Source organism: Monopterus albus, unplaced genomic scaffold, assembly GCF_001952655.1.
Source record: "Monopterus albus unplaced genomic scaffold, M_albus_1.0 scaffold250.1, whole genome shotgun sequence".
Taxonomy (NCBI): Eukaryota; Metazoa; Chordata; class Actinopteri; order Synbranchiformes; family Synbranchidae; genus Monopterus; species Monopterus albus.
This window is the reverse complement of record NW_018128130.1, coordinates 860,897-876,101: the sequence shown is the minus strand read 5'-3', so window position 1 is coordinate 876,101 and position 15,205 is coordinate 860,897. Positions and strand designations below refer to the sequence as shown.

Here is a 15,205-nt window from a genome sequence, read left to right as displayed (position 1 = left end):
CCTGATGACATGATCAAAGAAAAGACAGTAACATCAAAAAGTTTACTCCAAGTTTTCTCCATGAGCCTTGGACATTTTAATCAAAGCAGCATAATGAACGCGTTGTGATTCAGAGGTGCAAAACAAAACAAAACGTGACAAAGTCTAAAGGGAAGAGAGCGTAGAGACACTGTATATGAGCCTAAATCATGAGTATGATGCTTTTTGACATCATTTTCCCTTATAGGAAATTTGTGCTTTGAAAGATGCATGCAAAAATATATTTTGCATTATAGAAAATTTTGTTCTCATCCATTTTTCACACACTCTTTGACCAACACAAGTGACTGCACGTTTTGCCAGGGATCAAGTGGTTTGCATGACTTTGGCCTGTTCTGTCAGCTGCCTGCCCATGTAGCCCTTCTCTGATCGTGTAGTTGCAGAAGCATCAGAGAACCACTAGACGGCACCACTGAGAGGACTTGGCAGCACAGAGAAGGTGGGAAACCCCACTAATGTCACAAATGTCTTTCTTGGCACTTCTCTGGTTTCCAACCATAGTTTTCCAACATTTCTCTTTAACTTTCTCAGTTTTTCCCCTCTTGGTGGAGGCTTCGCTTTAGAACCCAATAATGCCTTTTTGTGCAGTGAGGTCTGTGTCCTCTTGGTCTCATTTGCCCTGCGACAGGCACTCTTCTGTGTTGAAGTCCTGAGGGTTTACCTTAGTGTCCAGGACCTGGGGGTTAGTGCGAAACTCAGTGAGTCTGAAGGAACAGATACTGTTATTACATTACATTTAAAACAACTGTGAACAATGGTAGATACAGAATGTATGGACATATACATGAGATAAACACAGTGGATGTGGCCCAATGAAACGAATTTGAGATTAAATTTAGCAAAGCTGGGGACAAACTACATCAGGATGGGGCCCACACACTCAGTTTAAAGACAACTGATGTTTTGCCATCTTATGCTTTGTGCAGGGTCAGGGAGGCTAGACTTTGTTGCAGTAAGGCCAAACTCAATTCATACTCCAACTTTTAATGGTTTCCTTGGGCAGTTGTGAGTTACAGCATGGACATTGTTTGGCATCATTACTGAATACTAAGATGATCCATTAAACCAAGCAACTCTTAATCCAGTTTAACTTCTTCTTGGCCACCTCTCTCTGCCACTACGGGGTTACAGCCAATAACAGATCTGAAAATTTACATTTTACTGTATTAATCCCTTTCTTTGGTTTATTGTATACATGTTGAACTTCCCACAGGGCGTTGTGGATTCAAAACTGGTAGTTAAAAAATGTGATTTTGACAGAAAGCAAGTTGATATGAAACCAAGAGATCTGTAAGGGCATTTGGTGCTACGTTTTCAAAAGCATTTCCAAATCTAATATTCTTAAAAAGCTATTACATTAGCATTCACAGTTTATTGTTTTTCCTTTGTATTGTTTAATGTACTTCATATTACAGCAATAGTAATAGATAAATTATATTTGATGTATAAATGTAAAACATTTTATCAGTAACATTCTGATTTTAATTAATCTGAAATATTTTAGATGGATATTAATAATAGTGTAACATTTCATATTAAACCACTGCAAACAGTATTTTATTCCAGTATGATACTCGATAAATGAATAGAATGTATAGGCTGAATTGGGAATTTTTCTTAAATGGTATTCTGTAGAGAGAATTTTAAAATTTGGAACCACAAAAACCAAAAATTTATAATAAACAAATCCTGAATTAACATCTTAATTAAAAAAAAATTAAGGCCTTCTTAAGGTAGCAAATGGCCTATAGTAAAGGTAGTCCTTTAGGCATACAGAAACCTCATTAAAAATAATTGGCTACAACCAGGAAGATATTCTCATGAGAGGCTTGTGAGCTCTTGGGTGGTGTGGTCCTTTTTGGTCAGGCCGATTTGAACCATAGATTTAAAAAAGCACAAAACAAAACCAACAAACAAAAACGCACAGCAGGACTGAAAACACAGAAGAAAGTATGGTTCAGTGTTATATGGTTTAATTGAAGCCCAGGGAAACGGATCATATTCTACTGTAATTTAATTAGCAGATTTTCTGGAATTAATGTCAAGAAAAACAGCTCAGACGTAACGATTTCTGCAGTTTCGTTATTTGGAAGAATATACGTTTTTCATTCGTAACATTTTATGCAAGTGTCGGATTCGAACCGGGGTTGTTGCGGCCACGCAGAGTACTAACCACTATACGATCACGGTTATTAGGATGTCGCTCTCTGAAGGTCCAAGGTCCAAGGTCAGATATTCTCGTGAGATCAAGTCGCATCAGTGCGTTTTTTTTTCAGTAGACAAAAGTGAAATAGAGTATATTAGCGAAAAAGCAACTACATTTGAAAAGTAAGCCATGCGCGTTATGTAGATGTCACAGGTGGAGAATTTTCAGACAATAAATAGCCAATAATAATAATAATAAATGTACTATATCCTAAACCAAATGGATTAGTTATGACTAATGGTCAGACTAATGGTGCACTTTAATACAAAAATACCGTAATAAAATAGGCAGTGTGTTTAAAATAAAATCTTTACTATCTGGACATCCACAATCGCAGAAAACAACCTGTCACTGATTTGAATGAAAGATTATAGTACTTTTAGGTAGGAAACGTAATTTGCACATCGTCCTTTTACAGGAGAACGGAACCGCTTCTAGTCTCCACCCCTCTCCGATGTTTGTCCGATGTAACCCGAGCGTTTCCGAAAAGTAACTCGTGGTCTCATTTCATTGGCAAAACGCTCGTCCAATGAGGCGCGGCCATCTGTGCAAGGCTCGGCGCTGTTAAAATACTCAGGTTACCTTCAGGCTTTAATAGCTGATTTCACCTCAAATCTGTCCTCTTTACTCGTCGGTGCTAGACAGAAACTAGCAACATGAAGCTTCCAGTGACGATTCTTGTCGTTTTTGCATCGATAGCTGTTACTATCGACGCTACTATCTACTTCAAGGAGCAGTTTTTGGATGGAGGTGCAGTAGCCAGTTCCATATCTTCCTGTCCTGTGTAGTTACTGTATGAAAGATCGTGTTGTCAAAGTCTTTGGCTATCTTGAACAGTGTCGCTTAGTAGCTTCTTCTCAATATTTGTCAATTTAAAGATATATTTCTTTTACAACTAACATTGCTCTATCAGTTTAACCCATTTCAGTAGAGCTAAGCTAGGTCATGTTGTGTGTGTATTAGGCAAGTGAGAGCTAAATTCATCCAAGCTATGAAAATATATAAAGTTACATTAACAGTTAAATAACGTCCAGGTAATGTCCACGTAACTTTTAAAACAGGTCGTCTGAAATTAGTCGGTCAGTTGGAGTACACAATAATTCATCAATCGACATTCTCCTATGTTAGTCCACATTTTCTTTCGCTTTTGATATTGCATTGTGAAATCCAGCTAGTTGCGGTGATGTTTGAAGGTTTTTCTGTTAAATCCTGTCTTGTTACGTTAGAATAGCAGCAGAAGATCAAACATATACAGTCGGCTTATCAACTATCCAGATAAGATCTGAGTAATATAAACTATCAAAACATAAACTGAATTTTTTTTTTAGCGTTAATCAGATACACCCCTCCCCAATAAAATCCCTTCTAGCAATAATCTTTGTTTTCAAAATTCTTTGCTTTTGTTATGAATCGTCTAATTTAGGTATAAATATGCAGTACAACAGGTTCAAGTAGGTGCCTGGAACAAGCAGCAGGCTTACAATGGATGCATAATGTGATTTGATCATATTTTATTAACTAACAGGACAGGACAGTGAGTAACCAGTTGCATTTTAATTCTGGTTCAGATGGATGGAAGAGCCGGTGGGTCCAGTCTAAGCATAAATCAGACTACGGCCAGTGGAAACTGAGTGCTGGAAAGTTCTATGGGGATGCTGAAGCAGATAAAGGTAATGTATAGTCTGCCAGTGTTGATACAGATGGGTTGTCTTAAGCTTGTACAATACATGCAGATGGTCTCCTAACATGCAAATGTTTGTAAAAGAGTTTTGTGTACATGTCTCAGTACCTTCACTGTATAAACAAGGAATTGACCTGTACAGTATATTCTGAGACTATATCCAGGACTGGAATCATCTGCCAGGTAGGGGATTTGTGATATTGACATCTCTATTTTCTATTGATCTCTATTTTCTGGGATTGCTGTCATTGAGAAGCAGATGCTATTTTGAATCCTATGTTTGTACTAGTCCACTCTTATTATTGTTGTTGTTATATTAATTGTTGCTGTAATAATATGAATGGAAACAACATGTGTAAGGAAAACAGGTCTTTACCAGCAGCCAATTTCAGCCATAGTTTGCGGAGTGCTGTGTTTTGAGCACCTCTCTCTTTTCAAAGCCAAAATCCCTCCATACCAATGAGGGTGATCCATGTCTAGCAATTAAATCTAATGGTGTAGGCTGTAAGGCTTTTGGTGTCTGTATTTTGGAAGTCTGTTGCACTGGGCTAAATAATGCAGTGGACTCTCAAGGCATGTTTTTGATTTATTTATTTTTTTTTAGTAAGTAACATACTCAATAATGCCAGCGCACACATCATTAAAACAACTAAAATATTATTGGAAACAATATATATCACACAGCATTACTGCCACAGGGGCCCTGAGATAACAAATTAGCCTATTGGCCCCTAACGCTTAACTGGGTAAATACTGTTTTCTGTACTGAAATACTCCCTGGCTCAAGTTTGCTCTGTGGTAATTTGATTGAACAAAATAATTTAGGAGTATTAACCCTAAAATTGAAACTATGTTCTTGACACAGCACACCTATTCAAGACACAATCTCAAGATTCCTGGTTGACCAGGTTTTGTCAGGTGGTAATGTACTTATGTGACATGAATTTCTAAACAGAGCTTTAATCCACAAACCTGTTGACACAGTAATTCTGCACCTTTTGGGGCCTTGGTGCATTCGCCCAGTTTGCCCTGCTTTTAAGTCTGGCTAGCTATAGTCTGAAGCACTACTGTAAATCTTTTACAAGGGAAACAACTGCATGACTGCAAACAAAAGTCATGGATAGCTGCTAACAGCTATTGACTCGTTTTTTTGTTTTTTTTTGACTGTTTGTTTTTTTTGTCTGCACCTACCCCAGGTGTTCAGACCAGCCAGGATGCCCACTTTTACGCCCTGTCAGCCCATTTTGAGCCCTTCAGCAACGAGGGAAAGCCCCTAGTCATCCAGTTCACTGTTAAACACGAGCAGAAGATTGACTGTGGAGGTGGCTACGTCAAGATCTTCCCTTCTGACCTTGACCAGAGCAACATGCATGGAGAGTCACAGTATTACATCATGTTTGGTGAGTCATGATTGTCTTCTAGAGACCCCAAGGCCTGACCATAAAACATGAACAAATGTTTACTTGTAGGTCATTTGTAGATTAAGCTATTCCAGATTTAGTAATTACAGTGCTTCCTCTGTGTAAAAATAAAGGAAATTAAATAAATAACATAACCTGTGTCTCCAGGGCCTGATATCTGTGGATACAGCACGAAGAAGGTTCATGTAATATTAAATTATAAGGGCCAGAACCACCTCATCAAGAAAGACATCAAATGCAAGGTAGCTTTTGCACAAAGCCTGATGAATAATTTTGATATTGGTCTTTTGTAATGAATGAATTAAAATATTCTTACTCTCAATGGCACCCGCTCCCAGGATGATGAGCTGACCCACCTGTACACACTGATCTTGAATCCAGACCAGACATATGAGGTGAGGATCAACAATGAAAAGGTGGAGTCTGGCTCCCTGGAGGATGACTGGGACATGCTGCCCCCAAAGAAGATCAAGGATCCTGAGGCCAAGAAACCCAGTGACTGGGATGACAGGGCCAAGATCGATGACCCCAGTGACACCAAACCTGAGGTAGGAGATTAGTTTAACTTCACATACTGTATCATGACTTGGGTTTTTGGCTTAATCGAAATATAAAGTATTAGATGTGCTAAATATTGAATTCCATAAGCCAGTCTCCATCATACCGTTACTGTCAGAGCCACATAGATAATATCACCTGACTGAACACATAGTCAAGTGAAGGGCTGACGCATAGAGAGACAAAGACTCACCCTCACATTCTCCCTGAAATCCTGTTTTTCAAGTGTGGTTTATGAATTCAGCCTAAGATGCTGTTCTCAGGCTAAAATAATCCTGTGAGTTCTCATCCAGCTAATTTGGTTTTTGCAAACAGATGAAGTTATCTTAAAAAAACAATATATTCATATTTTTAAAATCGAGGCAAAATGATAGATATGCTGAAACCCTGAGCTGCATTCATATGACTGCGTGAGGTTCTTCCCTCTGGCTGTGCAAGGGACTTCAGCTGATATTTATAACACTGCTATGAAAATGAGACCTAATTAAAAGCTCTTAAAAAGCAGCTGTAATTGTATTAACAGAAAATTTTTACAAAATGAATTTTGCAGGTAACCATTTAATGTGTTTTAATGTTCAGATGACAAGTTCATATAAAATACTGTTTGCTCTGGCTGTCTGTGGTCCTTTAAAAGCCACGAATCTTATAGTTGAATTGTCCAAAGCATCTCAAACTATTGTCCTGTTTTAGTGTACAAACTTTTATTTTGTGTTATATGCCATCATGTATAAGTATATTTAATGCTTCATATTGAAACATAAAATAAAAGCAGTGGACTGTAGTGGTTTTTCAATCACCTGTATGTTTTCTGGGGTACATCACAGGACTGACATGTAGACAAACCACACAGAAGGGCCCCGGGTTGACCAGGGTTTAAACCCCGAACCTTCTTGCTGTGAGGCAGCTGTGCTAACTACTGCACCGCTGTGCCCTTGATCCCTTGTTGTTATTATCAGAATAACAGACTAATTCTTCTGAACATGGTGGAAACGGCACATGTAAATGAATAAAGGTTGCCACTTTGCCCATCAATCTACCCTACGTATTTCTTTGTATGTTTATTAAAAACCACAAACTGGAATCTCTCATTTTCACTTTGGCAGCAGTTACAGCATTGAGCAGGTCTTTGGCAGGTTTGAGCACCTAGATTTGGGCGGTTTACCTTATTCTTCATGGCAGATCCTCCCCACCTCTGTCAGATTAGATGTGAGGTGTCTGTGAGCTACCATCTTCAGATCTCTCCACAGATGTGGACCACTCAGGGACAGTCTGAGACTTGTCCGTTTTGTCTTGGCTGTATGCTTCTGGTCACTGTCATGCTGAGAACCATCTCCCCAGTCTCAGGCTGTGTGCACTCTTCATCAAGTTTTCTTCAAAGATTTCTCTGTATCTGGCTGCAGTCATCCTTCCCTCTGTTCTGACCAGGTTCTGTCCCTGCTGTTATCTCAAATCATATTTCAAACTACATCACTCTGTTGGTGTTCAGAGCAAAGGTTCACCAGGAAAAGCCTTGATCAGGGTCTAACGACCTATGAATAAGCTGCACTTTTGATAATGTGAGTTTAAGAAAATGTTGCTTCAACAACTCTGAATAAAATGGACTCCAGCTTTGAAGGTCCGAAAAAATCCAGGCTTATGTCAAATAATCAACAAACCAATTTAGTTGTCCATGCACAGGGCCCAGCTCAGTTTAGTTGTATCATGTGCACCATGTTTTGAAATTGTATTTTTAGTAACTCCAATTCTGCTGCCTTCCAGGACTGGGACGAGCCAGAGACCATCCCTGACCCTGATGCCAAGAAGCCCAGTGACTGGGATGAGGACATGGATGGAGAGTGGGAACCTCCTATGATCACCAACCCAGAGTATAAGGTATGACTTGTATAGTTAAGACCATGGATTGGAACTATATATAGACAAATGTTTGATTTGAAAGCCCTTTACTGGAGTTTGTGAGAATATGGTGTATCTTAAAGGCTTTGGCTTAGGCTTAGGGTAGGGTGCTAATATTCTGAAGGTATTATATCTTTCATGGAATTGGTCTAATATTCACTAGTCCTAAGCCCTGTTATGTTGTCTTTGCAGGGAGAATGGAGACCCAAGCAGATTGACAACCCAGACTACAAAGGACCCTGGGTCCACCCTGAGATCGACAACCCAGAATACACTCATGATGCCACGATGTATAAGTTTGATAACATTGGAGTTCTGGGCCTGGATCTGTGGCAGGTAACTATTTCTACTTACCCACTAAGAGGTGTAATGACTTTAGAGCTGAAATGCAGCATATGTACAGATTTGTTTCATGCTGTTTTAAATATTCAGCGAGACCACTGAGTTGACTCAAATAAGAAATATCATTTGTTTGGATTTCACGAATAAATAATGCTAATGTGTTTGTTGTCTTTGTTCAGGTTAAATCTGGCACCATCTTTGACAACTTTCTAATCACTGATGATGTCAGAGAAGCAGAGGAGTTTGGTAAAGAAACCTGGGGAGCTACTAAGGTAGGACTATGACACTATGCTACCTATTGTAGAAGAACATGTCACACATAATGACCAATACTCATCATCTGTACCAAGAGGCATTGACATTTGCTTGTGTATTTTAGTGAACATGGGAATGGGAAGCCAGCTAGGGATTTAGAATTTCAGCTGCTGTAATTGTCAGGATTTGTCAGTTTGGCTAAACATTGCCTAGAGGTGTGATGGCCTGCTAACAGGCTAGGCTATGTGTAGCTCAAGGCTAGATCCTGAAATCACTGTTGACTGACCCTTCACCTTAGGAGCCGGCTGAAAGCTCTCGACTTGGAACTGAATTGGTGATTAGTCAAAGACTGACAAGTCGGCGTATGTGGTCATCACCGGGGAGAACCGTCTTGTCTCAGGGCAAGCTGTAGGTCAGCCATAGTAGTTTGATCTCAGACTCTGACTTTCCAGCTGAAAGGGAGCTTAGGTAAAAATGACTCCTTTAGATAAAATGTGGTCTCTGAGTGCCTGGGCTCCATAATTAGCAACATCTGCTGCTGCCACACTGGTTCCTGTTTGGATATCAGCTTGCCAAAATTCAATTCCCAATAAGTGTTCAAACTTTATGTGACATAAGGAGGGCTTAATGATTTTATCTGGTGAGTAAATATAGGGGCCAAAATTGCATTTTTAGTGGAATTACAGTATGTGGTACATGAAGAAAATTGATTTAAAAATCTGTTGAATGTAATATTGTATAATGTCATCTGCAGTGTGAACTTAGTATTAAGTCTAACAGCAGCATTCTACAGTGTGACATGAATCAAGTAACTTGAGCTTTCTTTATCTTAAAGCACCATCATCTTGAAGGTACTGTAAATAAATACACCCCTAGCTCAGAGTGAATGCTATATATATATATAATGGACTATAAGCTGCTGTATTTTCATGTGGGCTCACTCCAGCTGACTTGGAGTTTCTGTGGACTTTGGACTAGGGAGCTGGCAGGGTAAAGTCCACTTAATTTCTGGGCAAATTGACTCAGACATTTTCGTTCTCACATACAACTCCTCCAGGTAACATCTAGATACTTTCAGGGTATCAGTACATGTCTGGAAAGGGATTTAGTTAATGCACCATTAAACTCTATACTCCTGTTGAGAACGTTATAACAGCTCGTCTTCTCTGCCCACCAGGGACCAGAGAAGAAGATGAAGGAGGAGCAGGAGGACATGGAAAGGAAACTGAGGGAGGAGGAGGAGAAGAGCAAGAAGAAGGATGGTGAAGGCGATGAGGAGGAGGACGACGAAGAAGAAGAAGATGATGAGGAGGAGGAGGAGGAGGTGGCAGAAGAAGAGGGCGAGCATGATGAGGAGGCGGAGGAGGACGCAGGGACAGAAGAGGAGGACAGCAGTGTCAATCACAAGGATGAGTTGTAGAGTGGAGGAGCCCGTTGGTGGACTGTTGTGTCCTTCTCTGCAGGTTCAAGCTAACAGAAGAAAATTAGTGAAAGCCCTATGAAATCTGGCCTTACATACAGCAGCCTTTTATTCAGGTGTAGGGGCGGAGGAGGGGTAGAAGATGGGGTCAGATCAGATTTATTTTTTTATCAGTTCCCTTGTCTTCTTTAAAAGTCCTCAAATTAGAGAGGGGAGAAGGGTTTACATGTTTTCCTTCTGTTCTGTGCCTGCTTTGGTTGTGAATTTTCTAAGTTAATGTAATTTACTGAATGTGGTCAATCCCTTGATGTGTGTGTCCTGCATACTCACAGAGAAAGTTGCCCTTTATTATTGCCTTGGGTGGGATGTCCTGGATATTGAGGGTTTGTGATGTCTGCTTCATGCACTTTTATTTCTCCTGTGTGATATAGTACTTTTTTTTTTTTTTTTTTTTAATCGACCCCCTTTGTAATTTATTCAGTCATTACATTCGTTCCCTCAAAACACAAAGCTTTCCACACAGTTCTTTGTGTGTTTGTGTGTGTTTGACTGAGAATGCATTAGAGACAACTGTGATTTTTACAATCCTCATTTGGTTTGAATGAGTGACTGTCCCATGGGTGCACACTGATTTTGAGTTTCAATTAATAAATTGAAGCTTCTCTCAACAATCTGACCCCTGATTTTGATGGTATTGGTCGATGTGTGAATGTTGTCAGTGTTATTTCAGTGTGGTGTGAAGAAGATATTTATGAGTGATAGAATAGTGGCTGAAACAAACAAAACAACAGCCACATTATTATTATTATTATTACTGGAACAAGCTGTTTTTACATTGTCAGTATCTGTACCAGAATAATACCATAGGTACAGATGGCAAAAACTACTTTATCAAGAGTGTCTCAGGCACCAGATGTGAACATCTTGATCTTTTCCTCAGCCACCAATTGTGTTTTTTCTATAAATATGCCAAACTGCACAGTGCATCAGTGTTTAAAGGAACCTTTTAAACAGAGATTTCCCACTGAGATCAGGAAATGTCTGATCAAAAAATCTAGCAAATGTTCTAATACTTGACACATAGATACACATTTTGGTCAGTATTGACAAAGTGTTGAGGTTACATTTTCACATATTTTCTAAATTTATTGCACAAGATAAAGTCTGTGGAGTGTGACCAAAGTTAAAGTTCAAGTCTGTTTGTATTTCCTGATTGTTCAAGTTGTCAGCATCATAATGAAGAGTACCTCTATGTGGTGTTGCTATGAAGATGATGAGACAAGTATATTTTGATTAGAAATGGAGCCTTTTCAGTGAATTTATTCACTGAAAACATTATTCAATTTATTCAAAGACTTCCCTGTTTACCAGACAGGAAGCTCCAATAAAAAGATGTTATTGGTTGCATTATGGCAAAGGTAGAACCAAGTGTTTCTATAATTTGATCCAGACAGTGGACTAAAATCTGCATATGTCAGCCTCTGCTGCTTCAATGATGACAATAATTTTTATAGATCTTTTGTGAACCAACTTTATTAAAGTACAGTACTTCACGGAGTACTCCTTTAATGGACAAAGGCTTGAAATCCCTAAAGTGATGTAATTTCTTGGACTCCTCACAGGTATAGGTACATGTTTGCATGTTTTTTTATGTTGTTTCATTTAACTCCTCACATGCCATAACCTAGTTAAGGAGACTTTCTTGTTGCAAGGGAGACATAAGCAGTGAATTTTATTGGAAACGTTGCCCCATCAAGCATTTTTAACTTTTTAGGTATTATGGATGCAATGTTTGGGCAATCGCATCTAGGCTGAACTAAATGGCCAAGGGTCAAATGAGGTTGAACCAAGACGAGCCAGATGAGAGGATGATTTTGTTGAGTTTACCCGAACTCTCCGATGTGTGATATTTCCGACAGCACTTGAATGCGGCAGAATGGTGTGTCTGACATCCATGCTTATCTCAGTAGATGGCGTCCGTACCCAGCCTGCTCCGCGACACTGAGACAGCTGAGTCACACATACATTTAGACCCAGATAAACAGATACTCAGCGAAAAATAGCAGCTACAGTCTAGAAATTGGCGTTACTACAGTCGTTTTTCACCTTTGCTGCCTCTGACACCTTGTCGAAAGATGTTGACGATTACACTAAAGACCCTTCAACAGCAAACGTTCAAAATAGAAATAGACCCAGAATTCACGGTGAGTAGAAGTTAGCGGGGCTGAGGTAAACACGGTCAGGCCGGGAGGGCTGCCATATAGGCTGTAGCATAGCCGAATATGTAAATATTAAGGTTGCTAAACTCTGTTAATGAGATTCGACAGTGTTTTTGCTTATTTGAGAAAGGAACGTCAAGCGCCAGAAATATGCAGTCAGACGAGTTAGCAATTTTGCAGAACCCCTCCATGTCAGGTAACTAGCTATAATTAGCTATTGTGAGACCGGAATTGACCAAGTGCTCCTTCAAAGTAAAGGCGTGATACAATACAATTAAGGTTTTGTGAAAACAACGGCAGTAACAAACGTGATTTTTACCCCACAATCCAAATAATACAGTGAAATATATTGTCTGTGTTCCTCGGGAAGTCTTGTGTGTGTTTATTGGTATTCCACGAGACGCTACTAATGTGTGAGCGGCACGAAGAGTTTATATGGAAAACGGCCGGAAATGGTATTTATACGGTTTGTGAACTTGATACAATTGGACTTGTTTTAACGTCTCACCATGAATGACGATGCAATACCTTAAGCCTCCTATCGCTTAATGTTGACATAGGAGGACTCGGGGCCATTTCTGGGTATTTTGGTGCTCTAGGCGTAACAGTCTGCACCTGTGTGGCCATTGAGCTTTTCATTACAGCATTTAATGACACTTATGTTTTTACTCTACTTTACTATCTCAAATTTAACTTTAGTCAGCTTATGTTCTGTCATATCCTCAAAAGCATCTGTCAGTTTAAATCTTTAAACGAAAACTAGTCCTTGTTATGTTTAGTCCTGGTTTTAATTATAACCTGATTATTCATTATTCACGTATGAACATCCAGAATACTCTTCAGTACTACTCTTCATTTGTGCATGAATGTCACTGATGCCTCCACATTACAGACAGTCGCTATCATTTTTGTACTGAGGAGCAGGTGTTATGGTTGTTTCACTTAGCCTCTGGCTGTTTATTTTAAATGCTATATAAAACTTTATTGTAATATTTACCACACATACTTTAGGCTGACATCAAAATTAAAAAGACACAAAATGTGGCTCTGCTTCAGTGGTTTACTGCCCCTGCTGTTATATAAGTAATACTGAGACTAATAGCTATTTTTATATATTTGGTGGCTCAGTGGGTCACTCGCTCAGAAGGCCTTCGGTCCTGACCTAGGGGAAGCTTATTTGTAAATCATTCTAAGAGAATAGAACCAAACCTTCTGGACTTTTCTTATAATGTAGTAAGTTATATTGTAGTACTAGTGAGCGTGTTGGATAAATAATCTTTCCTATGAAGTGTTACCATGTGAATCATAATGTCCAAGAGTCAGTGGCACTAGGATACAGGTGCACATATTATACCATAGTAGAAAACGTAGTAACACCATCAAGCAGGGAGCAGCCCCAGTGAATCAATGTGTTGGGCAAAATTTTCTAAAAACTAGATCTATATACACTACAGTAATGCTTCTGTGAAAGACTGGATGTGATGTCATAAAAGGGAGAACAGTCAAGCTTGGTCAAATTTAACAATAGGAAATATGGATATTTTTCACACTGAAATAGTTGAAGATGTGTAGTCACACATGCAGGAACAGATGAGGACTAGAAGAAATACATCGAACATATTTTTGCTAACAGCTATACCCAGCTTTTATTTATTATATTGTCTGTCAGATGTAGAGGAAAACCCTAATGTCCAAACAGATCTGACTTAATCCAGGTTTTGGCCACAACAACCTTGGTAACACATAACATATGATGGTATGACATTTCCAGTAACAAATGTCAGCCATTAGACAGACACTACTGTGTGTAGCTTTCAGTGATACAGTGTAACATTTGGACTTATTTCCATTCCCATAACTCACTCAGTGATATCAGTGTTCGTTTGTTCATGTTTGACAGGTGAAAGCCCTAAAGGAGAAAATAGAGGCGGACAGGGGAAAAGACGCTTTTCCTGCTGTGGGACAAAAACTGATTTATGCAGGTGAGGCGGAGGATAACTTCACAGTCTTACAGAGGAAGAATCATTGCTATATCATATTCAGTTGGAACAAAGTCTCACAAAATGCTTGGTTTGTTTAATTGGCTTATGTTTGTTTAAATAATTTACAAAGACAACACAAACATTGTTTCTGTCAGCCTTTTACACATCTTTCCAAATCATTGCTCCAGGTAAATTTAGTTGCAATTACATGAACGGCTTCTGGAATTCACACTAGGTAGGTAGCTATAAAATGGACCAAACCCTCGAGTGACTACGGAAACATTTTAAAATTGGAGGTTATCTTTTTGTAAGTGCCAAAATGGGCCAAAGTGCACTCCACTTATAGAAAATGATGATCTTCTCACCATGGCTTAATTATTTCTATTATTCTCTTACTTTAGAGCACCGCATGCTTTTTTTGCTTGCTTAAAGTGCTCAAGCCATGTTGAGAATGCTGAAGCAGCAGTGAGAATAATCATCTTGTAAATTCATTGATATGATCAGAAAAATACTGTGGTACTTGTAAGTATTTTGTCATTCACTGTTTCTGCTTGAATGTCACAGGCAAAATCTTAAATGATGACACCCTGCTGAAAGAGTACAAGATCGATGAGAAAAACTTTGTGGTGGTCATGGTTACCAAGGTCAGTGTCCTAGCTGATTTTTTTTTTTTGCTCATGTCATGGATATTCACTGCTCAGCTGCTCTGAGTTTCTTTTTTAAACAGAAATACAGTTTTTTTTCACTGATTATTTCAAGTCACTCTTTTGTTTATTGTTGATGTCAGTGATAATTCATGGTTCAAGTATGACCTGTGTCTTTTGTTGCTGATTACAGTCAAGGCATTCAGCATATGTTCAGCCTGTTAAAGGATAAGGCCGGTCATTTTCTATGTTAACAGTATTATCAACACTCCTCAGACAGAGACTAAAACCAACACTGATTTGGCTCTAGTCACCACTAATGCCTGTCCGTCCTGGATTAGTCTATTTGTCTGTGCCATAGACTTCCACTGTTGTTCAAAAACACATCAGGAAAACATACCGCTGCACTGGGTGACTCGTTTCCTCATTATGAAACACAAAATTAATATTTGTTAAGAATATCCAGAGATCTTGCACATGCACAGTTGACTCTTGCTAACTTCAGATTCAAGTTCAAAGTATTTATTTTGTCATATGCACAGTTA

The 15,205-nt window shown here is 39.0% G+C and overlaps 2 protein-coding genes across 2 annotated transcripts in view; both read left to right on the top strand.

Moving 5' to 3' along the window:
* Positions 1-2,772: 2,772 nt before the first annotated feature.
* LOC109972179 (calreticulin-like) lies at positions 2,773-11,372 on the top strand. Its single transcript, XM_020620887.1, has 9 exons — positions 2,773-2,995; positions 3,814-3,915; positions 5,123-5,326; positions 5,495-5,589; positions 5,686-5,895; positions 7,664-7,777; positions 7,991-8,134; positions 8,320-8,412; positions 9,573-11,372. Exons 1-9 carry the CDS (start codon positions 2,902-2,904, stop codon positions 9,813-9,815), a joined length of 1,299 nt encoding a protein of 432 aa, XP_020476543.1. The 5' UTR covers positions 2,773-2,901; the 3' UTR covers positions 9,816-11,372.
* Positions 11,373-11,725: 353 nt separating this feature from the next.
* LOC109972195 (UV excision repair protein RAD23 homolog B-like) overlaps positions 11,726-15,205 on the top strand; it is a 13,061-nt gene continuing 9,581 nt past the window's right edge. The window contains exons 1-3 of the mRNA XM_020620904.1: positions 11,726-12,019; positions 13,935-14,016; positions 14,581-14,660. Coding sequence (XP_020476560.1) covers positions 11,951-12,019; positions 13,935-14,016; positions 14,581-14,660 — 231 coding nt within the window. The 5' untranslated portion in view covers positions 11,726-11,950. The remainder of the gene's footprint in view (positions 12,020-13,934; positions 14,017-14,580; positions 14,661-15,205) is intronic.

What these genes read in the sequence shown, in the direction of transcription:
- LOC109972179 (XM_020620887.1), top strand. Translation starts at nt 2,902, where the DNA reads ATGAAGCTTCCAGTGACGATTCTTGTCGTTTTTGCATCGATAGCTGTT. An exon ending in CCAGTGACACCAAACCTGAG is followed by an intron (nt 5,896 to 7,663) that starts GTAGGAGATTAG and finishes GCTGCCTTCCAG; the next exon opens with GACTGGGACGAGCCAGAGAC. An exon ending in TGGGCCTGGATCTGTGGCAG is followed by an intron (nt 8,135 to 8,319) that starts GTAACTATTTCT and finishes GTCTTTGTTCAG; the next exon opens with GTTAAATCTGGCACCATCTT.